General features: G+C 53.9%; 2 protein-coding genes across 2 annotated transcripts; both read left to right on the top strand.

The window, feature by feature from the left end:
• The first annotated feature begins 2182 nt into the window (after nucleotides 1-2182).
• Nucleotides 2183-15078, top strand: CSF3R (colony stimulating factor 3 receptor). Its single transcript, XM_070403249.1, has 16 exons — nucleotides 2183-2285; nucleotides 3921-4007; nucleotides 6203-6499; nucleotides 7548-7671; nucleotides 7820-8007; nucleotides 8798-8967; nucleotides 9084-9237; nucleotides 9336-9415; nucleotides 9854-10067; nucleotides 10926-11114; nucleotides 11484-11585; nucleotides 12214-12360; nucleotides 12456-12596; nucleotides 12806-12899; nucleotides 13136-13217; nucleotides 13648-15078. The coding sequence occupies exons 2-16, from the start codon at nucleotides 3941-3943 to the stop codon at nucleotides 14125-14127; spliced, it is 2529 nt and encodes an 842-aa protein (XP_070259350.1). The 5' UTR covers nucleotides 2183-2285; nucleotides 3921-3940; the 3' UTR covers nucleotides 14128-15078.
• A 1633-nt stretch (nucleotides 15079-16711) lies between these two features.
• On the top strand, nucleotides 16712-23087 carry MRPS15 (mitochondrial ribosomal protein S15). Its single transcript, XM_070404739.1, has 8 exons — nucleotides 16712-16928; nucleotides 17220-17261; nucleotides 18323-18398; nucleotides 19466-19514; nucleotides 19999-20083; nucleotides 21282-21340; nucleotides 22518-22709; nucleotides 22936-23087. The coding sequence occupies exons 1-8, from the start codon at nucleotides 16805-16807 to the stop codon at nucleotides 23068-23070; spliced, it is 762 nt and encodes a 253-aa protein (XP_070260840.1). The 5' UTR covers nucleotides 16712-16804; the 3' UTR covers nucleotides 23071-23087.
• Nucleotides 23088-24552: the final 1465 nt, after the last annotated feature.

The following is a 24552-nucleotide window of genomic DNA, read 5'->3' as shown; positions in this document are numbered from 1 at the left end:
TGCACAGAAAATTATAAACAATTGCAGGGAAATCATGGATATAGACCAGTGATGGCGAACCTTTTGAGCTCGGCATGTCAGCATTTTGAAAAACCCTAACTTAACTCTGGTGCCATGTAACATATAGAAATTTTTTGATATTTGCAACCATAGTAAAACAAAGATTTATATTTTTGATATTTAGTTTATATATTTAAATGCCATTTAACAAAGAAAAATCAACCAAAAAAATGAGTTCGCGTGTCAGAGGTGTCATAGGTTCGCCATCACTGCTATAGACAATGAAAGACATAAGATGTAGTCTGTTCCACGCCCTCAAAAAATGCCCATTTAGCAGAATCCTTGTGAGTAAACATGACTAGTTTCTGCGGAGCCTCTGAAGACCCTGAACCTCACAGGTCTTCCCTCTGGGGTCCCAGAGTCCCCATTTCTCCTCTGCTTGGCCACAGGCAATGGTAGGGGATACTGTGGTGAACAGCGGAGCAGTGAGGAAGGTGCTGCATGACTAAATGCCTGTAACCTGGAGGCTGCCCCTGAGTATTGTGCGGATCAGGGCCCCAAGGCTGGTGCCAAAAAGAGGCTCAGAGCTGAGCGAAACTTCCAGCCAGGGTCTGTTCTGAGCGATGCTCCCCAAGGCAAGGGACCGGGGAATGGCACCCGGCTGGGTTGGAGCCTGGGCTTGGCCGGGCCTCAAAGCTTTGAGGTCAGGAAATCCGGAGACAGAGGAGGGGGACATCGTTGCCACATCCCCCAGCCCCTTTAAGACCCCCAGGGCAGGAAGGCTGCCCAGCCTCACCAGCTTCCCTCCCAGGCTCCTTCCTGGGAGGAAGGGGCTGCCTGCCCCGCAGCAACAGGGCAAGGGAGGGAAGGAGGCTGGGCAGGTGTTGCAATCCACAGCCCCTGGGTCTGTCAGAGGCCAGGAGCCACTAACGACAGGCTGGGGAGAGAAGTCAGAAGGCGCTGTTTTCAGGAACTTGCCTGCAGAAGAGAGCGGAGACCCGGAGACCCAGAGGCCAGGCGGCGGTGGGGGCTGGCTGCGGGGCTGCAGGCTCCAGGGTGAGTAGGGGAGCCTCAGGGAGAGCTGAGCCTTGGCCTTGATTGGGGCTTGGAGTGCCGAGGCCATCCCCTCCCGCCCACCCCGCCCCCACCCCCCAGCTCTGCCAAGTGCCAGTATTCAGGGCCGGAGGCCTGGGACCAGAGCTTCTGCCTTTAAGGTTTGTCCCTTGGACCAGGGACCCTAAACACTGAGTCTCTTTTCCCAGAGATGTCCCCGCTTGGGGTGGGCATCACAACCATCTGGGCTCAGGGAAGGGCCTCCCTGTTAGTCCTCTCAGGCCTCTGCCTCTCAGAGGTGTGTCTCCACCTCCGTCTATTTCACTCTCCATTTCTCTTCCCGCCCCCCGCCCCCCAGCCCCCCAGCCACTCTCTGGCTTGCCCGGGGCTCCGAGCCTCTCTCTGTCTGCCTCTCTCTGTCGCTCACGTTTCCCTGTCTTTAAATCTTAAACTCTCCTGGGTATCAGACTGCATCTCAGCCTCCAAGCGCCTCAGTCTCTCTGTGTCAACATCCTTGTCTCTCGGGCTCGTCTCTCCCTGACTCTCAGCGGCTCCCCTGCCTGACTTTATCTCCATCGTGTGGGTCTGCCCTGCGTAACTTCACTTTCTTACTCTTTCTGCCTCGATTTCTGCCTCGAACCACACCTGGGAAGGCCTCTCCCTCTGTTCGTTCCCAGCTCCCTCCTCCCTCTCATCCTCCTGCCATAGACGCACCTCCAGGTGAACTAGAGTAGAAAGAACAGGGAGAGGGGCGGGAACTGGAGAAGGTGGAGGGAGGGGAGAGGGAAGCGGAAAGAGGGGGTGTGATGCAGGGCTCCCGGGGGCAGCGGGTGTGCTGGGACTCAGAAAGAGCCAAAAGTGCCCAGCGGAGATGGCTGGAGCGAAAGGAAGACGTGGGGGGCCAAGGAGCTGGAAGTAGGGGACCCAGAAGGAGGCCTTGAAGCCATGCAGCATGACACAGACAAAGCAAGGTGGCCGTCCCAGGCGGCGGTGACCACGCAACCTGCAGGCGGGAGAGGCGCTGAGCCCTCCCGTGTTCCGTGAGGGGGTGAAAATAACTTGGTGATTGAGTTCTTTCTCCTGGCGGCTCCGGCTCCGCGCCAAGTGTTTTTATCAGGGTCGTCTTGTTTCATCCTCACCACAACCCTGAGAAGAGGATGCTGTTCGTATCCCTCCTTCACAGATGGGGAGACTGACGCTCAGAAAGTAACTTGTCCAAGGTCACCAGGCTGGTAAGTGGCCGAGCTGTGGCTCAGACCAGCTGGTCTACTCACAGCTGGGCTCCCAAGCTCTCTGCACACTGACCCCAGGAGAGGAGCCCATGTTCCCACAGGCCCCAGTTCTCACTCACCGGGGCTGGGAGGCACCCGGGCTGTCGTGGGGGACCAGGGGCCGATGCCAGGGTCCCAGTACCCAGCAGCCCAGGGGGGAGGATGACTGGCCTCTTGGGGTTTGGGGGTTGGTTGCCCACTCTGAGCATGAGCCAGTGGTGAAGTGGTCCCTCACCGGGCACAGGCTGGGCCTGAAGCTGCCCCTGCTAGGGCAGCAGGGCTGGGTAGCACATGGAGATGGACACCAGTGTCCCAAAACCTGGGCCAAAGAGGATAAATCTTCCCCCAACAAGTGTGGGGGGGGAAAGGGGGTAATCAAACCAATGTGCTCTAGGAAGAAGGTTGCCAACCACTGAGTGGGGCGCTCTGAGCAGCTGTACACAACGCTACAGGGCTGAGGGGCAGGCGGAGGCTGAAATCCAGCTTGTTCTCCAGTTACCAGGTCCTAGTGCGGGCTGCGTCCAGATTAGAGGGGGAAAAAAAGTAACTTATGGGCTAGCCACCTGGTATCCTGATACTGTGACTATGTGGGGATCCTGGGGTCTTAAGGCCCCTACAAGCGGAAAGAGCCTTGGGTATCTGGGCAGTTGTTAGTCACACCTCTGTGTGGGAGGGAGAGAAGCCCTCGCCCTCCTGAGCACAGAGGATCTGCTGGGCCACCACCTATGTTTTTATGAATGTACATGCTGGCTGGTCAGCGATTCCCACTGACCTGCCACCAAGTGTCAGTTGGTGCTGGAGGGTCAGGTGTCTGGCCCCCAGACCCCAACAGGACCAAGTGGAGGGTTAGGCTGGAAGCCCACCCCGGCATCCTTCCTGAGAGGGGAACTAATGCTCCCTCCACCCAGGCACTGTCGCCCGGGGAACATCTCCGACACTTCTGGCATGACTCACCCAGCAGAACCTGCCTCACACTCATGCATGTGCAACCTGGATGTGCCAGGCAGTTAATACCCCAAGGGACATCCCTTGACCAATGGGGACAGGAGTCGGTGCATAAGTGTTCCCATCCTCCCTCCCGTTCAAAGGGTAAACTGTCCCTTGGGTGGACAGTTCTGAGGCATGTACACGGCTCCTTGGAAAGTTCCAGCAGGATTGAGTCCTGGTTGTCCACAGAGGTGACATGTCCTTGTGTTGGCTTTCCTTTCTTACCTGTTTCATTCTCCCTACTCCCTTGCTCTGTTCCTGGGATCTTCCTAAAATAAACTGCCTGCATGCGAGCCTCATCGCAGGCTCCTCTTTGTGGGGGGAGGGGGAAACCCAGCTAAGAAAGAAGGGCAGGGGGAATGCTGTTCCTTTCTGCTCCCTTCCCTGCTCACTCTGGAAGACAGGACAATAATAACAGTGCCTGTCACTTACAGTCATTTCCCATGTGCCCTGTGGAGTAGTGTGGGCTGTTACCTCCATTTTACAGACGGAGAAACTGAGGCTCACAGAGGTCAAGTAACCTGGCCAAAGCCACACTGCGGCAGAAAAGCGTTAAGCTCCGCTCTGACTCCGAAGTCCAAGGCCTTAACCTCGCCCCTCTGCTTCCAGGTGAACAGCAAGTTGGCACGATGGTGGTGGGGCTGGGAACCTGGAGCCTGGCCAGAGCTGCTCTGATCATCCTACTGCTCCCCAGAAGTGAGTGCGGCCGGGGTGGGTGCTGTGGTGAGAGGGGAGCTACAGGGAGAGATTTCAGGGTTGGAGGAGAGAAGCATGTTCCTGCGCTGCCACGCGGCCCCTGGGGATCCTAGAGAATCCCCAGAGAATGAGACTGGGCCACAGGTGTGGGGTAGCTGGGCTCCCATCACGGACTTCTGCAAGCCGCCACCCAGGAGGAATGGTGAGGGGACCTGAGCTGGTCAGCCTGGAAAAGGCTGGGGGTCGGGGGTGGCAGATCTTTCTGCTAATCTCTGCCAGGCTGTCAGAGGAACCTCTGGCTTCTGTGCAGTCTTCACGGGCAACAAAGGGATCGGGTAGGTTTCCTCCTGAAATAAGGAAGCCCAGGCAGAGCCCTCCTACTACGGAAACTCTGTCTCGAGAGGTGAAGACCCTCCCATCTCTGGGGGCATCCAAGTCGAGGCCAGGATTGACAGGGACGCTGCACAGCAGGGCTTGGCAAACTTCATCCCACAGTAACGTTCAGGCTCTGCAGGCCACTGGCAGTGTCTGTTGCGTGTTCTTATTTGGTTTTGGTTTTGTTTGTTTTTAACCCTTTAAAAATGTAAAAACCCTTCCTAGCTGGCAGGCCATACCCAAACAGGGGACCCTGGCCCTGCTGTAGAAGACGTAGCATCAGGTGTTGCCTTGAAGTAAACAGTTTTGCAAGGCTCCTTCCAGTCTGAAATTCTGAGTCTGTGAAGTGCTAGGAGTCCCACAGATTTGCTCTGTGACCCTGGACAAATTGTTCCTGCTCTTAGGGCCTCAACATCCCCAACAGGAAAATGGGCCGAAGGACACCTGAGAGAGGAGAGAGGTTATGGCGGGCAAAGCACAACACTTTATTCAATACATGTTCACCGTGGGCTACTCTGCTAGGTGCTGGGAATACAGCAGTGAGCAAAACAGCAAGGTCTCTGGCCTCACGGAACCTCTGGTCTAGCTGGGGAGACAGACAAGCAAATAATCACCTGGCTATAAGTATGAAGGATAATAAGAGCTTTGGGAAAGTTCAAGGGGCTTGGCCTGGTCTGGTTACAACCAAGATGCCTAAATGTTAACCAGGCGAAAGAGAGGTGGGAGGAAAGGAGCCTCTCAAAAAGCAACAGCAGGTGCAAAGATCCCGAGATTGGAGAGGGCCTGGCATTTTCAAGGAATTGCAAGAAGCCAGGGTGATGGAGCTGAGAGAGGGAGGTCTGAGCTGGAAGTGGGAGGATTAGGCAGGAGCCAGGCCACGCGGGCTGCGAGTTGCTCTGGGTCTTTATCCTGGCAGCAAACACTCACTGTTCTAAGTGCCTTACACACGTGATCACACCTAATGCTTCCATACCAGGGTCACATAATTAATAAGCAGTAGGATCAGGCCCTAAACCCAGGCAGTCTAGTTGCAACAGCCTTGCTCCTACCTGTCAACCACACTGCCTTTCGGAGCAATAACGTGCCACTGCAGTGCTGAGATCAAGGTGCGGAAACCATCAGATCTGCATTCTGAAAAGACGGCTGTGGCTGCGGGGGCTCTTATCATTCTAATCACAGCTTTCTTTCACCACCCTGGGGGCTGCTGGTGAGCCGCAGCAGGCCTGTGGGAGCTAACTGTGCACAGCTCTCCCCAAGTTCCCCTTCAGGGATTTCAGGGATGTCACACTGGTAGCTTGCAGTCAGCCACGGAGGGAATATTCCACCAGGGAAAGCAGCCGTACTACTAATCAGGATGGGTTTTTCTCTGCACAGCCGGTTGATAAACTTTTATGCACACATCGCTGTCTCTGTCTCCTCCGCAAGAGCCTCTCACAGTCCCAAACGCGGCACCCCACTCCAGCTCCCACATCTTGGGAGTGGGGGAGGCCCTGAGTCTAAGTACAAAGGCCTAGCCCAGTGATGGCGAACCTTTTGAGCTCGGCATGTCAGCATTTTGAAAAACCCTAACTTAACTCTGGTGCCGTGTCACATATAGAAATTTTTTGATATTTGCAACCATAGTAAAACAAAGACTTATATTTTTGATATTTATTTTATATATTTAAATGCCATTTAACAAAGAAAAATCAACCAAAAAAATGAGTTCACGTGTCACCTCTGACACGCGTGTCATAGGTTCGCCATCACTGGCCTAGCATATAGCCTGGCTCTGCCAGGCAGAGGAGTCACCCGTGGCCCATTCTCTTCCCCCACCCCAGGCCTGGAGGAGTGCGGCCGCATCAGCGTCTCAGCCCCCATCGTCCACCTGGGAGATGCCATCACGGCCTCCTGCATCATCAACAGGACCTGCAGCCACCTGGATCCAGAGTCACAGATTGTGTGGAAACTGGGGACAGAGCTTCAGCCCAGGGGGAGGCAGCAGCGCTTGCCAGATGGGACCCAGGAATCCACCATCACCTTGCCCCACCTCAACGACTCTCGGGCCCTTCTCTCCTGCTGTCTGCGCTGGGGCAACAGCCTGCAGATCCTGGACCAGGCTGAGCTGCAGGCAGGCTGTAAGTCTCCTGCTCTGCCTCCAATGCCCCCCTGAGATACTAATAAGAACTCCTTTTCCTGGAGCTCTTGCTCAATAGCACTTTATGGGCTCGATATTAGGTCATCCTCCCTACCAGTGGGTAGTGCTGTTTGGCCCCATTTTACAGATGAGTAAACTGAGGTTCAGAGAGGGTAAGTAACGTACTGAATGAAGGTCCCAAACTAATAAGGATGGAGCGAAGATTTAAACCAGGCAGCGTGGCCTGAGAACCGGTGTAGTAACTGCTACTCTATATGGCCGCCAAGTAAGCCCAATTCCCCACTCTCAGGCTTCTGCACAAGCGGCAAAGAATGGAGTTTGTGCCAAGCCGATGCATAAGAAAAAACAAACAAAGACAGACCATGGTTCTTGTGTAAGAATCAACAATAGTGCTCTGAGCACTTTACATAGAAAGTCGTTCCGCCTTCACAATAACCTAGGCAGTGGTCGGCAAACTGTGGCTCGGCAAACCGCGGCTCACGAGCCACATGCGGCTCTTTGGCCCCTTGAGTGTGGCTCTTCCACAAAATACCGGCTCTTCCACAAAATACCGACTTCTGCACTTGGGCCACGAAGTTTCAATCGCACTGTATGTGCGCGCCCGCACGTGGTATTTTGTGGAAGAGCCACACTCAAGGGGCCAAAGAGCCGCATGTGGCTTGCGAGCCATGGTTTGCTGACCACGGACCTAGGGGACAGGTACATTACCATTACCCCCATTTTACAGATGAGGAAACAGAGCCCTTACGTGACTTCAAAATCACACAGCTAATGAGTGGCAGAACCAGTGAAACCCAGACACTACCTGTCACTGTTAAAGGGTTGGAGTTGAGGGGGTTTGAGGCTCTGTGAAGCCTGTCCCTGTGGGTGCCTGCAACTCGGTGTCCCCCGGGCTGCACGGAGACAGGCGAATAAACAAAGTGGCCCCAGAGGGAATGACCCAGAGCAGGGAAGCAAGCCGGATGGTCCCAGTGGGAGCTTTCTGAGTTTCCTACCCAAAGCCCTCACTCTCCTCACCCTGTGCACAGACCCTCCCGCCACACCCCACAACCTGTCCTGCCTCATGAACCTCACCATCGAGAGCCTCATCTGCCAGTGGGAGCCAGGACCTGACACCCACCTGTCTACCAGCTTCACCCTAAAAAGCTTCAAGTGAGTAGGGTCTCTATTCCAGCGCCATCCTGGGGGGGCAGGGCATAGGTAGGACTGTGGGGATGGGGGAGACAGAGGCAAAGATGGGAGGGAGAAGGGAGCCTTGCTTTCTTCCTCTGCTTGACACCCAAGCCTGGCCTATTGGCAGGAGCCGGGGCAACTGCCAGGACCAGGAGGAAGCCATCCCCGACTGCGTGCCTGAGGACGGGCAGAGCCGCTGCTCCATCCCACGCAAACACCTGCGGCTCTACCAGAGTATGGGCCTCTGGGTGCAGGCAGAGAACGTGCTGGGGACCAGCGTGTCCCCGCAGCTGTGTCTGGATCCCATGGACGTTGGTGGGTGATGCCCTGGGTATAGGGGAGGGAAGACGCTCCCACAAAGGGTAGACCCAGGGAGGCACAGAGAGGGAAACACAGACCCAGAGACAGACAGACAGACGCTGGAAGACCTAGGGATGGAGGAAGAGAGACAGAGACCAAGTGAGATGCAGTTGGAGACAGAGCTATGGAGACACAGGGACGTGGAAGAAACACAGACACAAGGAGACACATTCATTCCTTGGGCAGGTTTCTTGACGTGCCCACTGGGTGCCAGGCACTGTACTAGGTGCTAGGGATGCAGCAGTGAACAAAAGAGCAAAAACACTGCCCTGGAACGTTACCTTCTAGTGGGCAAAATAATTAAAATAGGCTGTCAGCTGGTGATCAGTGCGTTGGGGATGTTGAAGCGGGGAAGGGTGTGAGGGCTGGGGGTGGGGAGCAGCTGCTATTTCAGTAAGGTGGTCAGGGAGGCCTCACTGAGAAGGTGACATTTGAAAAGATCCTTGAAGGAAATGAAGGAGCAAGACACTGGGTCTGTGGAGGGACAGTGTTCCAGGCAACAACCAGTGCACCCTGGGGTGAGAGTATGAAACAGACCCAGAGAGAAACAGACACGTACACAGAGACAGACCCGCAGAAACGTGATAACACAGAGATGAAGAGACAGAGCAAGAAAGAAAGACACAAGACCCCACGGATGGAGACCCAGGGAGAAAAATGGAACCACAGACAGGGAGAAGAGGGAGCTAAGGCAGGGCCTATCAGATGGGGGAGGGAAAGGGTCTGACAACCCCTCTCCCTGCAGTAAAACTGGAGCCCCCCACCCTGTGGGCCCTGGACCCCAGCCCTGAGGTGGCCCCACCCCAGCCAGGCTGCCTACAGTTGCATTGGGAATCATGGAAGTCAACCCAGTACATAGACCAGAAGTGTGAGCTGCGCCACCAGCCACAGCCTGGAGGAGCCAACTGGACCCTGGTGAGGTGGAGGGCAACCTCGAGAGCCTGGGGTGGGGGTGGCTGAGGGGAGGGTACGTTGAGCTGGCCCTGAAGGGCACAGGAACCCAGGCTCAGAGCCACGCCTTCCTCCCCCAGGTGGGCCCCCTGCCCTCCAAGACCCTTCAGCATGAGCTCTGCGGGCTCCTCCCATCCACAGCCTACACCCTGCAGATGCGCTGCACCCGCTGGCCCCTGCCTGGCCACTGGAGCGACTGGAGCCCCAGCCTGGAGCTGACCAGCGCGCAACAGGGTAAGCGGGTGGTGAGGGGCTGGGATCGGCCGTCAGGACCCAGTCCCACCTCGAAAGCCCTCCCTGACCAGCACCCCCTCCTCTCACTCCATCCACAGCCCCCAATGTCAGACTGGACACATGGTGGCGGCAGAGGCAGCTGGACCGCAGGACAGTGGACATGCAGCTATTCTGGAAGGTGACCACCTCTGAAGCCACCTTCAACCCACACAGACCCCTGTGAGCTGGGGCTCAGGACTCCACCAGCTCTGAGTGGCTTGGATGCATTTGTGTGTGATCTGCATGCACTTTGCATGTGCTTTGGAGACTTCTGAAGAAGTCTCTGTTAGCAGACACCGAAGGGTCTACCTGGCTCATACTAAGGCAGAACTCACCGATGGCAAAGGGTTGGCTCTGTGGATAGTTAAGTGCCTGCTGCACACACCAACTCGCTCCTTCCTTCTCTCCCTCCTAGGACCTGGCACAGGGCAACAGAGGGAAGCAGGGAGGAAGGGAGGGAGGCTGGCCTTCCTGGGGGGGCTCCGCTCCTGCGGTCCATCCACCCCATCGAGAAGCTCTCCCCCACTCAAGATGAGATGTGCATCCCCCTATCTTTTTCCTCCTCTGCCCACCACAGCCAATGCCCGTGGAGGAAGACAGCGGGCAGATCCAAGGGTACCTGGTCTCCTGGAGACCCTCGGGCCAGGCTGGAGCAGCCCCACCCCTCTGCAACACCACCGAGCTAAACTGCACCTTCCACTTGCCTCCGGAAGTCCGGGAGGTGGTCCTTGTGGCCTACAACACCGCCGGGACCTCCAGCCCCACCCCAGTGGTCTTCTTGGAGAGCACAGGTAAAGGGCTGGCAGCTAGTAGAGCATGGTGGTTAAGCATGTACATTTGAAGGCTCGACTGCCTGGGTTCAAACCTAGTCCTGTCACTTGCTAACAGTGTGGCCTGGGCAAGTTACTTAACCTCCCTGGCCTCTGTTTACTCATCTAGCAACTGGGGGTGATACAGCACCTACCTCAAAGGGTTGTTGTGGAGATTACCAGTTAAGACATGTCCCTGGCACATAGTAACTGTTCAGTACGTGTTAGCTATTATTATCATGAGCCAGAACCAGGTTAAGCTATGGTGGTGCCTACACACACACACACACACACACACACACACACACACACAGTCCATTCTGCCAAGGAAGATGGTAGAGAAAGCCCTACGTTTTTCCAACTGGAACACGAGGATAGACTCACAGAAGGACTGGCAATGTGCTTCTGAATTGATTGGTCATTCTCCAGGGATAAGCCACCACCAACCCCAGGTTCCTCTGAACATGGGTCCTCACAAGATGTGACTAACAATAACAATAGCTAATATTCCCACTGTCTGGCTACATACCTCAGGTGTTACTTAACCTCTCTGTGTCTGTTTTCTCATTGATAAAACGGGGACAGTAGCAGTGCCCCTGTCATGGGACTGTTAGCAGACACCAAGGACTCTACCTGGCACATACCAAAAACTCCACAGTGTTAGCTTTTGTAGACTCTATAAGGGAAGAACTTTTATCATCATTTCCATTTCACAGATGAGGAAACTGAGGCTCAGATATTGACTTGTAAGGAGCAAAGCCAGGATGTGGACCCAGGCTTCTGGCTCTAGGGCCTGCATTCTTTTCACCTTCATCCCATCTTCTCCTACTCTGTCTCCAGGCCCACCACTGGGCAGACTCCATACCATGGCCCGAGACCCTCACAACCTCTGGGTGGGCTGGGAACCCCCCAGCCCTCGGCCTCGGGGCTATGTGATTGAATGGGGCCCGGGTCCCCCCAGCCCCAGCGGCAGCCATATGACTTGGAAAATGGAGCATAATGGAAGCATTGCAGGGACCCTGCTACAAGGTGAGGCAGGCCTGGGGGAGCAGGCAGGTGGGCAGGGCTGGGAGACGGGGAGGCAGTGGGCCAGGGGCAACCTGAACCACCCTGAACAAAGAGATTCCCAAGTCTTTCTTGATCCTTCACTGGTCTCACCTCATATCCGCAGAATCAGGAAGTTCCTCTTACAGTCTAACTGGATCCTCTCTTGCTACAGCTCTGACTCTGCCACCTTTCCAGCTCTCTCTCTCTTCCACTTGTTTCCCCTTACCCCCACCAAATGATCTGAAGAAGAAGCTAGGCCCAGGTTAGCCCCTACTAGAGGTCTGAGGTTAGCTCCTGATCATCAGCAGAGGTTGCCCCTAACCAGGGTGCCTCCCCATTTTCTCTCCACAGAGAACATCAGGCCCTTCCAGCTCTACGAGATCACTGTGACCGCCCTGTACCAAGACACCCTGGGACCCTCCCAGCGCATCTACGCCTACTCCCAAGAGACGGGTGGGTTCGTCAGCCACCAGGCCCCTCCTCAGAATCTCCTCGATCTCAAGGCCTGCATAGGCCCCACCCACCAGCACTAGGAGGAAGCATTTCCTTCTTCCCCAACCTCTGGCCCAAGGAGGGGTCCCCCCTCCCCCGAGTCCTAAGATCACCCCTGGCTTACACTGGACTCCTGTGGCTACAAAGAAGTCAGGTGGTGGGGTGATAGAAATTAGGCAGTGGGTTTGGCGGAATGCAGGGAGCAAGTCTGGCAAAACTCAGTCCATTGTCCTGACAGAAATAAGGTGTCACGTGTGATAGAAATAGAGAGAGGGCCTGGCATAGATTCAGAGAGTGAGGGGCAGAAATCGAATAGTGAGTAGGCCAAACTCAGGCCTGGGAGGAATCAGGGAGTGAGGCTTTGGAGTCAGAGAGAACCAGGTGCAGATCCTGACTGGGCCACTTATTAGAAGTAGATGGGATTCGGTCCAAGTTCCTGAGACAGTGAAGCTAGGATGGGCATCCCCTCGGACTCCCTGATGTCACCCACCTCTCAGTGTGTCCCAGTTCTTGGGTCTGAGGAGCCACGAGAAGTCCAGCCGGGCTCTCCACCCTGCCCCTGTCAACCTGCACCTCTCTCTTCCGGCAGCCCCCTCCTACACCCCGGAGCTGCATCTGAAGCACATTGGCAAGACGTGGGCCCAGCTGGAGTGGGTGCCCCCAACCCCCGAGCTGGGGAGGAGCCCTCTTACCCACTACACCATCTTCTGGACCAATGCTCAGGGCCAGTCCTTCTGTGAGTCTATCCTCAGCCCCAGGATGCCCGGGAGGGAGCAGCCTTGGCGGGAGCCTCGGCATTGGGGCCCAGCCGACCATTCTCTCTATTCCCAGCCACCATCCTTAATGCTTCCTCCCATGAGTTTGTCCTCCCCGGCCTGGAGCCTGCCAGCTTGTACCACGTCCACCTCATGGCTGCCAGCCAGGTGGGGGCCACCAACAGTACAAGCCTCACCCTGATGACCTTAGCCCCAGGTAAGAGGAGGAAGGGGCTGGCCAGACAAGGCTGTTGGGAAGGTGCCTCAGACAAAAGATCTCCGTTTTTAGAGTAGACGAGGCTGGCCTGGATCTCCTCCAGGTCCGAGGGAAGAGACCTAGCCTTGCGCTTGGATCCTAGTCAGAGAGAGGAGGACCAAACTTACTCACATGCACTCTAATCTCTCCTGGCTTTTCCCTCACCCCAGGGGAGTTCGAGCTGCACATCTTCCTGGGCCTGTTCGGCCTCCTGCTCTCGCTCATCTGCCTCTGTGCGGCTACCCGGTTCTGCTGCAGACCCAGGTGAATCCAGAGATCTGACACCCAGATACCCCTCCCCACAAGGAACTGCAGGCCCACCCCAGCCTTCTCAGGCCTCAGGGCCCGTTTCTGGGAGTCAGGCCCTCCACCTTCTCTCTGCACTAAGCAGCCATGCCTTCAGCTGTGGAGGGAGAGGGGGTTGAGGGGCGGGGGGCGGAGACAGGCTGGAAAGATGGGAGGGCACGCCTGGCCCTACCTTTACCTGCCCCCTTCTCCAGCAGGAAGAATTCCCTCTGGCCAAGTGTCCCGGACCCAGCCCACAGCAGCCTGGGCTCCTGGGTGCCTAGCATCCCTGCGGAGGTGAGAACCCTGGAGGAGGAGGGAAACGGGACTGGGGGTGTGGGCCCAGGTTCAAAGTGAAGAGCTGCCCCTCTGAGGATGAGCACTCAGGCCTCCCCTTCACTTCCTAGCAAGATGCACTCCCTTTGGAGTAAAGCAGACCTGAGTTTACCCAGTTTATCCCAGCTCTACCCATTTCAAAACCTCAGACATCCCCCTGTGAAATGAGACTAATCAGTCCCACACAGAACTGCTGGAGAGATTCACCAAGATGAGCCTGAACAGCACATAGCACATAACACGAACATATGAGGAGCTTCGCAGGTGCAAATCTTTGAGTTTCAACAGACAGCTGCAGAAAGGTCCCCACACTGACCCAGCTCAGGCAGGGACAGCGGCTGGGGCAGACATCTGAAATGAATCGTGCCCTCACCCCATGTCCTGTGTCCAGGAGATCTTCCAGCTGCCCAGCCTTTGGGACACCAGCATGCCACCCATCACCAAGATCACGGTGCTGGAGGAGGAAGAGAAGAAGCCTGGGCCCTGGGAGTCCCATGAGAGCTCAGGAACCTGTGGCCTTCCCGCCCTGGTCCAGGCCTATGTGCTCCAGGGGGACCCAAGGGCATCTACTATCCAGCCCCAGTCCCGGTCAGGCAACAGTGACCAGGTCCTTTACGGACAAGTGATGGGCAGCCCCTCCCGCTCAGGACCAGCGGACTACATCCGCTGCGACTCCACTCAGCCCCTCTTGGGGGGCCTCACCCCGAGCCCCAAGTCCTATGAGAACCTCTGGTTCCAGACCAGCCCACAAAGGACCCCAGAGCCTCTAGTCCCCAACCAGGAGGATGACTGCGTCTTTGGGCCACTGCTTGACTTCCCCCTCCTGCAGGGGCTCCAGGTCCATGGGGTAGAAGGGCTGGGGGGCTTCTAGGGCTTCCTGGGATGCCCCCGCTGGGTCTGCCTCTTGAAAGGCTGGGGCCATCAGAGAGGAGGCGAGGGTCAGAAGGCCCGTCACTAAAAAACCACCGTGCCCCAGGAAAGGCAGGAAGGCTCCCGGTTTCCCGCTGTCTGAGGCCCCCAGCACCCCTCCCCATGTGCCCAGTACCCATGGGCTGGGCCTCCCACCGCAAAGGTCAGAAACGGCTTCCCCCAGCCTGTCCACTACAGTGCCTTCTGTGCTTATTTCCTGTCATTTCCGTCTCTTAAACTGGTCCATGGTTCCGTTTGACTTGGTTTTATTTTAAGAAACTCTTCTGTGTGCCTGAGTCTCTGTTCTTTTCCTTTTCAGGGCCCTGGCAGTTGGGGGTGGGGGTCTGTACCTCTCAGAATTGTTGGTGGTTTGATTTTTTCCTTCATTCATTCAACCAGAACCCTACTGGCAGCAGGGACTAGAAAATGCCTTGGCTTAGTAGTCCATTCTCAGAGAGCTCCATTTTAGTGGAGAGTCGAAAACTGACCACTAGGACATAGTGGCCAGGGTTACCTAGAGGGAGTCACAGAGCGCAACATAGGGATACAGACCTCAGAAAAAAAGTAACTTCTGTTGGGGAAATATAATTCAAAACAAAATCTCCCACCAACCCAGAAAAACTTCTCTACAAAGGCAGAAAATGAAGAAACCAGTTTTATTACTGAATGAGCATTAAACCAGAATGTGATGTGCACCACAGGCAATTAGCTAACGGGCTTGCAAAGACGGGAAGAAATCATACTCTTGCCCGGCTGGTGTTGCTCAGTGTGTGAGCGTTGACCTATGTACCAGGAGGTCACAGTTGATTCCCAGTCAGGGCACATTCCCAGTGTGGGGCAGGCAGGAGTCAGCCAATCAATGACTCTCTCTCATCATTGATGTTTCTATCTTTCTCTCCCTCTCCCTTCCTCTCTGAAATCAATAAAAAAAAAATACATTTAAAAAGAAATTGTACTCTTGTATATAGCCAAGTGGATCTGACTTAATGCATATATTTTCTCAAGATAAACAATAACTAGTTCTTAAGCAAGAGGACCTGACAGCATCATTTGTCACACAGGGGTCATTCTAAAGTCACCTGATAAATGGGGTAGTCACCTGTATTTGCTAACTGCATTTATCCAAAAGAAAAATAAATTTCTCATCCTATATAATAAAAGCGTAACATGCAAACCTACCGAATGGTGGAACGACCGGTCGCTATGATGCATACTGACCACCAGGTGGCAGATGCTCAATGCAGGAGCTGCCCCCTGGTGGTCAGTGCGCTCCCACAGGGGGAATGCCCTCAGCGAGAAGCCGGGCTCACTGTTGGTGAGCACAGAGGCGGTGGCTGGAGCCTCTCCTGCCTCCCCTGCAGGCAGGCGGTAAGGAGCGAGGGGTCCCAAACTGCGAGAGCACTGGATTGCGAGAGGAAGCTGGCAGGTGGGCATCCTCCCCCCTCCCCCCGGCCCCCGGCGGGGTCCCTGACTGTGAAAGGGCACAGGCTGGGCTGAGGGACGCCCCTCCCCCCACCCCACCCCAGCTTTCCAAAGTGCACGAATCTTGTGCTCTGGGCCTCTAGTATCTTTATGAGAGGACGTAGGTTTGCAACTTGGAGCTAGGGCTAGGCACTAGCTGAAGTTAGGCTCCTAGCCTGCCTCCCACAGAAACTGGGAGGGAGATAGGAGCAGATCTTCCTTAATGACTGCATTTCAAAGAGATGGCTTCGAGGTCCTAGAGAAAGGCATTCCTGGGTTGTAAAACTGGCAAGAGGCTTACTTAGCTTTTAAAAAAAATGTACACACATTTCAAAAGGGCAGAAAGAATTCACAATTAACAAGTATTCTTTTCTCTTTTTTGCCACAGGGAGAATTAAGTTTTATTTTCCCTGCTTTTAATTTGGATTTGTCCTTACATTTCACAAATATTATCACAGCTACTACTTATTGAATGTTCACTAAATACCAGGTGCTTCGCACACAACTGCCTCAATTAATCCTCTAGCAACCTAAAGGATAGATACTGTTACTGCCATCCTCCTCTGATGGATGAGTACACCGTGGCCCAGAAAGGCTGGGTGGCTTGTCCACAGAATCACGTGGTGAGTGAAGGGCTGAGGTAGGATTCCAGCCCAGAGCTGTCTGACTCCAAAGTCAGCGACCTTACCCACCAGGCTACGAAGCTGCCAGAGAGAAGGCTGAAACCCAGGGCCTCATCCTGGACTGAAGGGGGGGGGGGGGAGGGGGGGGGTTGGAAGGAGTGAATATTAGGTTTGGGAGAGAAGGCTACAACAGACCCCACGGAAGCCCCCAAAATAATCGGGGCCGAGATGAGAAACGCAGAGTGGGATTCAGGGCGGGGTGCGCGCCCGAGAAAAAGGGGCATCTTAGAGTGTAGATGGCACCGCACCCCACTAACGCGGTCGGGCAACCACCAAGTCCCCCACCTCCAGCGACCACTAACCCCACCTCCCCGCTCGCGCCGGCCCGCGTCATCGCCGAGCCCCGCCCCTGCGATCAGCCGCTCGGTCCTCCTCTGCTCCGGTCTCGCGGCGGCACTCGATTGGTCGAGCCTGAGCCAGCATGGCGGCGCCCATGTAACCCGCTCCGCACCGCGAAGGCCACGGCGCCGCCACCCGCTGCGGTCAGAGGCCACCATGCTGAGGGCGGCGCGGAGGGTGCTGAGTGCCGTCCGGACCCAGGCCCCGGTCCTCGGGCTGCCGGGGGGAGGGTGCGCCCGGCTTCCTTCCGACCCCCGGGTCCTCCCTTCCCCTCCCCGCGGTGAGGAGCTGAGAAACGGGACTGCAGGAGTAGGGGAAGGGTTCGGCGGAGGTGGAGGCGGGTAGGGGAGAGAGGAAGGGTGGAGGGTGGGGAAGGAGTGAGACGGGGCGGGGTGGGGGGGGAGGCACAGGCAGCGGGGTGCAGGAGCCATGGACGGCATGTAGGCGCAGGGGTGCAGGAGCCGTGGGATGGCGTGTAGGCGCAGGGGGCAGGCACCTTGGAGGAAGGGCCGTAGGGAGGAATCGAGGCTGGACTATTAAGGCGATGGCCTAGCCTCTCTTTTCTGCACAGGTCTCCTCCCGGCCGCCCGCGGCTATGCCATCCAGAGACCAGGTAGGAGCTCTCGGACGGGACGCGGGCGGAACTTGGGGCGGAAGAGAGTGTGCCCCGAAGGCTTGGGGTGGCGGAGAGGCCGCAGGCGGCTAGGTAGCCACGAGGTGGAGTGGGCCCGAGGTCCTACAACAACCGCGTCCACCTTGTCGCAAAGCTTCGGCCTGAAGCCCGCGTGCGGGGCGGGAGGAGCCGGGGCGCGGGGAGCCGGGGCGCGGGAGCAGGAACCTTCCGCCGGGGTGAGAGTGGGAGGGAGCAAGGCAGGGGGGCCTACCTAGGAGACAGCCAGCCCTTGCCCTTCTGAGGTGCAGGGGGGTTTCCCCTCCGAGGCAGTCTGCACGTCGGTGAAGAGTTAGTGATACTGGGCAATCACTTCCTCGCCCAGTCTCGTTCTAAAATGAGTGGGGGTATCTATTTGAGCGGATCGTTGTTGGGACTCGATGATGACACATGAAAAGCATCCTTAGTACTGTGTGCAATAAACGGTAGTATGTATCTGTATTTATTGCTATTTACATAGCGGCAGAGTAGGTTCTGACCGGAGGGGACAGGTTGCTCTCCCCCATACCTCTCCCTCTCCCTCACCTCCAAGCGAAGACAGGGATGCACACACCAGGGCTCAGGGTTTCCTGTATTTGGTGCTTACAAGTGTCCTAAAGCTAGGGTTCCCTCCTCAACCCCCTTACTTCATTCACGCAGTGCGCGGGCAGTTGTTTTGTTGAGTGCCTGTTCTGTGCTGGGCTATGGATCAGACTGGGGGCAGGAGGGAGGGGGGATTCAAAGGAAGTTACATTCAATCCACATCCTGTTGGGGATGTGATAACTGTAGAGCCAGACAGGTGTAAGAGGTGACAATACAGGGTCTTGGGAAAGGCCATCTACTCCCAGCGTGAAATATCGGGGCAGGTGCCCAGGGCGTTTGCAGAGGAGAAACCGAGCCCACAGATGTCCACACGTTGCTGGAGACCCTGGGTGTCTCTGATAGAGCTGGTGAGAAGAGTGAGGTCTGGGAGGATGGGCAGTGAGAGTTAACTCTGGGTGTTTTCCATCCCTCCACTTGACAGTCCGTCCCAGCCAAGAAGATGACCCGCCCCCTTCCACGCTCCTCAAAGATTACCAGGACGTCCCTGGAATTGAGAAGTAAGCAGGGAAAAAATCTCTTCGGTGAAGCAGGGGGCCCTGGGAGGATTGGCGAGGAGAGGGGGAAGACAGTGGCTTCGAGGCCCAGCCTGATCTAGCTGAAGCTCAATTATAGAATGGGGCCGAGAACTGTAGCAGCCCAAGCATGGTGAGGGTGAGTGGGCAGCCGGGACAGGTGGAGCTTATGGGACTTAACTGATTACTCTTTTTGTGCTCTGGGTGAAGACCCTATACCAGTGGTCGGCAAACTGCGGCTCTCGGGCCACATGTGGCTCTTTGGCCCCTTGAGTGTGGCTCTTCCACAAAATACCGACTTCTGCGCATGGGCCACGAAGTTTCAATCGCACTATACATGCGCGCCCGCACGTGGTATTTTGTGGAAGAGCCACACTCAAGGGGCCAAAGAGCCACATGTGGCTCGCGAGCCGCAGTTTGCTGACCACTGCCCTATACTATTAGATACCAAGGAGGTAACATGCCTCAGGTTTTTTTAGAAATCTCTCATGTCTTGATCCTCTCAAAAATCTCTGTAAGGTAAGACATACTATCCTCATGTTATAGGTTATCAAGCTGCCCAATGTCATACAGCTCCAATGGGACAGAGCTAGGGTTTGAATCCCCGGCCAAACAACACCAAGGCCAGGGTCCTTCTGCTCTGCCCCTGTTGTACGGTGGTAGCTGGGCAGTCCCTCTTGCCCCTCCCACTGTGCAGTGTGACTTGAGAAAGAAACAATGATTATAGAATTGAAGTGTCTCAAAACAGATTGAACCATATTCTAGCTAAAATGGAAATCCTCCTTTACCCTCCCTATGACGATCCTGGAACACTCGAGCTGACAGCCTCAGTTTTCTGTAGTTATTACATCATTCCATGTTCTCAGCCCAGCAGGTCAGATGCGGGTTGACTTCTAATCTGTGGGAGATGGCTCCCGACTTCCAGAGAGACTCGTTTGTTGTAAAAGAAGTTTTTAATCATCCTTGCTTTGCCAACTAAAATGAAAACAGCATTGCTTCCCTTTTCTCCTCTACCCTAACGTCTCTCTCTCATTGCTATGACTTTTCCACAGGGTTGATGATGTCGTGAAAAGACTCTTGTCTTTGGAAATGGGGAATCAGGTGAGTGGCCTGTGCCAAACCTTGGCCTCCCTCAGTCCTCTCCTCTGGGACTCCCTCCTATCCTGATAACACCTCCCATCCCATGCTTTTCAGGTAGCAGCACTTACACCAGTGTCACTCTGTGTCTGCTTGTTAATACCTCGAGACTGAGCGCCTCAAGGGCAGGGACAGTCTTGTTCCCCATTATACCCCTAGCACCTGACAAACAGTAGGTGCCCAATAAAGATCTGATGTCTGAATGAATGAGCAAGCTTTAGGGACATTCATCCAACTAGCCATTTCTCCTGTCAGTAGCCTTGGCCTTGGGCTCACCTAGATGTGAATAGCCGAGTGGTTGGCAGAGGCCAGGCCCTGGTAGCAGAGTGAAGTCAGGCCCTGAGCTTATGGCCTCGTTGCTGTGACTGAAGCCCATGGCCTTGGGGGTGTGAGGACCAGTTCTTATGATGGGGTAGCAGACTTCATAGACTCTCTCTATCTTCAACAGAAGGAGAAGCTAAAAATCAAGAAAGAACAATTGATGAACAAAGTTGTGGCAAACCCTGAGGACACCAGATCCCTGGAGGCTCGAAGTTGGTTAGGGGGCCCTTGGGGAGTGTGGGTTAAGGGGGGCTGCTAGCTGGTACTTGATCCAGGGCCCTCATCTGCAAGTACATAGGGATTAGATGTGGCTTATTAAAGGAGAGACAGAAAGAACCATGGATAATGAAACTGGACTGTGTATCCTGAGCTGTATGATGTTGTAGTCCAGTGATTCCCAAAGTGGGCGCTACCGCCCCCCCCCCCCCCCTGCCGTGGGCGCTGCAGCGATCCAGGGGGGCGGTGATGGCCACAGGTGCATTTGAGGGCGATGAGTAACTGCTATTAAAATTTTTAAAAAATTAATTTCCAGGGGCTGAGTAATATTTTTTCTGGAAAGGGGGCGGTAGGCCAAATAAGTTTGGGAACCACTGTTGTAGTCACTGCCCAGATCCTGCTTCATAGCTCTATGTGAGCTCAGGCAGGATTCCTCAGGAGCCCAAGTTTCTGTTTCTCTCTCTCTCTCTCTCTCTCTTCTCTCTTCTCTCTCTCTCTCTCTCTCTCTCTCTCTCTCTCTCTCTCTCCCCACTTTGCAGCTAAGGTGGTGTGAAGGGACCGTGTGGCCAGAGCCAAGGTTCCCACTGCCCTGTCTGAGGGCTCCCAGAACTCAATGTGTGTACAGAAAGGGCCTACCATACTTACAACCTCTCCTTAGGGCCACCTTCTGCTTTTGCCTTTGCCCACCTTTGCAGGAATCAAACAAGAGGATACCTGAGGAAGGATATGCTGGGGCTTTAGGAGATGAGTGGGAGTTGATAATTCTGAAAACTCATTTGTTAAAAATAGAGATAAGGGTGGTAGCTGGAAGGGGAGAGGCAAGGAGCAGACCTTGGCAGTTCGGGAATTTCATCTTATTGCATCGGCTAGGACCTCCAGTGCAGTGTCGAATCATTAGCCATGATAGCATGCATCCTAAACTAATTCCTGAATTTAATAGGAATGCTCTAAAGTTTTACTGTAAAAATGCTATTTGCTATGGTTTGGGGATATAAGATTAAGGAGCTTCCCTTAGGCTTTGCTTGCTAAAGCAAAGATAATCCAAAATCTTTTGAGATCTTGGAATTACAGAGAGCTGTACAAAAGCCTTGGTGATTGTTATTCCTTGAGGTCTTAATACATAACCCAGGCCCCAGGCCCAGGCCGTTCCTTCCTCTGTGCCCAGCTCTCATCCTCTGTGGTTTCTGGTTTCAGTTGTTGCCTTGACTGTCAAGATCCGCAATTATGAAGAACACATGCAGAAACATCGAAAGGTAAGCCTTGAGCATCGCTCACAGCTAAACACCAGCAACTGGGCCAGAGGAGTCTAAGAGGTAAAGGGCTCTGGGTCCTAAGAGTCAGCTTGAGATGCCAGGAGGCTACAGCACCAGAGTACCCTCTCCTCAGGGAGGTAAACATTTCCTTTCTGTCTCCAGTAGAGAAATGGAAGCCTTTCAGGGCTGTGCTGAATGTCACCAGTGGTCACAGTGTCTGGCACCCAGTGGATGCTCAGTAAATATTCACTGAATGCATGAATAGGGTCAAATTGCTCTGGGTTCAAATCCAAGCGCTGCCACTTCCACTTAACTAGTTAGGTGATTCTGGGAACGTTACTTTACATGTCTGAACCTCAGTTCTGTCTGTAAAATGGGAATCATAATATCTACTGACAGGATTGCAAGGACTATATAAAATAAAAGCAGCCAGCATGATGCAAATACAGTATTTAGGCTTCTTCCTAAGTATTTTACATGCGTTAGCTCGTTTAATCCATCTTCCTGTCCCACTTCACAGAGGAATAATCTAGGCATGGAGAGGTTAAGTTATTCTCAAGGCTCAGCACTAGGAAGTGAGTGCTAGGACTTCAAACTAAGGGGTCTGACTCCAGGGCCCATATTCTTAACCATTATGCCATATCTCAGCACAGTGTCGGGCACAGAGCTGCTGTAATTAGGCAGTTGCTAGTATTTTTAATAAACACACAGTTTGTGAATACAGACCGGTCCAGCTCCAGGCTGGCATCTCAGTGTTCTCTGGAAGCTGGTTGAGCCTGTTCCTTGGAGGTCAGAGTTTTGTTCTAGAGTGTGGAACACCAGCCACACTGCAGAATTTTCTCATGGGGTCTCCAAGAAGAGTGTAAGTTCTTCCCTCCTCTCTACTCCATCTGAAAGTTTGCTGAGCTCTGGAGAGGCTGAGTGAGTAGTGTAGGGAAAGAGCATGAAATTTAGAGTGAGACGAGTATATCAATATTCAAGACCTGATAACATTGCTGACCCTTTATTTTCCCATCTGTAAAATAGGAATAACAATACCTACCTCAGAGTTGCACTAGTATTTGCAAGAGATTGTTGGAAGACTTCAGTGAGATGATGAAATTACTATCCTTTGTTACTATAAAGTGGCATACCACTTATTTATATAACACTGAAAGGGATACCAACCTTCTTCCAGGACAAAGCTCTCAAGCGCTATCTAATGATGAGCATTGACCAGAGGCAAAAGATGCTCAAAAACCTCCGTAAGACCAACTACAGTGTCTTTGAGAAGACGTGCAAGGACCTGGGGATTGAGTATATCTTCCCCCCTATGTACCACCGAAAAGCCCACCGCCGCTGGGTGACCAAGAAGGCTTTGTGCATTCGGGTATGAGTCCAAATTGCTGCTTTGGTTGGTCCCGTTCTGGGACTGTGGTGGAAAGAGCAAAAGGGAGGGGTTGTCTCTTTCTGATAAAGGCATGGAACTGGCGCCAAGGCCTTAACCCCCTGGAGAAAGGTCGTGTTGACCAGCTGAGGGGAGTCAGTTCCCAGCCCGTTTGCTCCCAGTCAGAGTTTTTACATAGAATTACAAAGTCTTTTTTTGTAATCTCCAGGTTTACAAGGAGGCTCAAAAGCTAAAGAAGCAAAAAAGGGCCTTAAAAGCAGCAGCAGCAGCCCAGAAACAACGCCTGATGAACCCAATAAGCTCTCCCAAAGCTGAACCAGAGGCAATCAAGGAAAACCAATAAATTTTGTTGAAGTTTTATCTTTCTGTCTTGAAGAATAATAGAAGGTGGGGCTCTTTGTGGCCTGAGGAGTTCATTCATTCATTGTCATTCAGCTCTGGGATCCACGGGTTGTCTGAGGCAGAGTCCCTGCCCTCACGCATCAGGCAGGACACACTCTCACAGCACCTCACACATCACAGCTCCCTGTCATCCAGGTGGTATTTCAGTGGAGGTGAGACCACAGCAGCAGAGGCAGCATGCTGGGTGAGAAGGCCAGGGAAGTGTAGATGACTCTAGAAAGGTAGTTGGAGTGCCCTGAAGGCCACCTATCAAATAGCAGGAAGCCGCTGAAGATATGTCATGTTGAAAGTGGTGTCTTCTGAAATTTAGCCTAGCAGCCAGTACGGCTGGAGGAGAGAAAGGAGCAGTAATATGGAGGACCTTAGCGATGCAGACAGAGAAATAGAGGAAAATAGGAGAAATATTTTGGTGAAAAAGCAGAACTTGGTGACTGATGATAGGACCCAGGGCAATAGAGTTGGAAGCCAAGGCTCAGGTGTCAAGTCTGAGTGGCTGGAAGGAAAGATGATTAGTAGGTTTTACAAATATTGAAATTTTACAGAAATGGTTGCTCATCAACTGAAAAATGTGCAGCAGATGAAGGAAAGGTGATCCTGGAAGGCAAGATGGGGGTGAAGGATGGGAAGCTGCTTAGCAGCTGGAAGGAGGAGCTCTTGGGGTCCCCAGCACAACCTCCAGGAGTGAGCAGACAGGATTGGGACATAGGCCAGTGGGGCTCCACTCCAAGTGGCATTAGGGAGGACATGCAAATAATTCGAGCACTTCTGGTCCTTGCCGCATCTAAAAGAAGAGTCAGTTTCATTAGTGCTTTCATGGCACTTGACATGATCTCACTGATTCTTCAGCAACCCGGTGAGCTGGGTGTCCTTTCCAATTTAAGAAAAAGGAAGCTCCTTACTAAATGGTTAAAATAGACTTGCAGGCCAATCTTAAATGGGGTGGGAGGGGCTGAGGGTGGGGTGGGCAAAGATGTTTTGATATAAACAAAACAAATGCACTTTGGGTGTGTTTTGGTATTTTCCTGGGGCTAGAGGGGTGGATTGGGATGTCCCTGTAGGTTAGTTCCAAACGGGCTGTCTGTATATATTGTAGTAATAGGCATGTTTGACTCTTGTGAAGGGACATTAGTAGCTGCTGCAGGTCCTGTTTGGAACCCCATGTACAGTTCCCAGTTTTTTGTAAATGTCAGTGCGGGAGGCATTTGACTCTTGTGTTTGTATCTCCTTTTTATGATTGCTGTACTGACCCATGTCTTTTTGGGGAGGGGTGAAAAGAGATTTGAAATAAAACTGTTTAGAAATTACTTCAAAGAAAAAGGAAGCTCCGCCTCTACATGGCTGCGCGGTCGCACCCTGGGCTCGGAGACTGCTCTAAAGATTCGCCTGGGTTGTCCTCGTTCTCGGGCACCTGCGCACGCGCCCG

This window comes from Myotis yumanensis, unplaced genomic scaffold (genome assembly GCF_028538775.1).
Source record: "Myotis yumanensis isolate MYYU_CA2020_CCGP unplaced genomic scaffold, mMyoYum1.0.hap1 SCAF_2, whole genome shotgun sequence".
NCBI classification, from domain to species: Eukaryota; Metazoa; Chordata; class Mammalia; order Chiroptera; family Vespertilionidae; genus Myotis; species Myotis yumanensis.
This window is presented reverse-complemented; position numbering and strand designations above follow the sequence as displayed.

Excerpts from the sequence above, each read along its gene's own strand:
- MRPS15 (XM_070404739.1), top strand. The coding sequence starts at position 16,805 with ATGCTGAGGGCGGCGCGGAGGGTGCTGAGTGCCGTCCGGACCCAGGCC. Across the intron at positions 18,399-19,465 it reads GACGTCCCTGGAATTGAGAA|GGTTGATGATGTCGTGAAAA; the intron begins GTAAGCAGGGAA and ends ACTTTTCCACAG. Across the intron at positions 20,084-21,281 it reads CAGATCCCTGGAGGCTCGAA|TTGTTGCCTTGACTGTCAAG; the intron begins GTTGGTTAGGGG and ends TTCTGGTTTCAG.
- CSF3R (XM_070403249.1), top strand. The coding sequence starts at position 3,941 with ATGGTGGTGGGGCTGGGAACCTGGAGCCTGGCCAGAGCTGCTCTGATC. Across the intron at positions 9,238-9,335 it reads GCTGACCAGCGCGCAACAGG|CCCCCAATGTCAGACTGGAC; the intron begins GTAAGCGGGTGG and ends CTCCATCCACAG. Across the intron at positions 11,115-11,483 it reads TGCAGGGACCCTGCTACAAG|AGAACATCAGGCCCTTCCAG; the intron begins GTGAGGCAGGCC and ends TTCTCTCCACAG.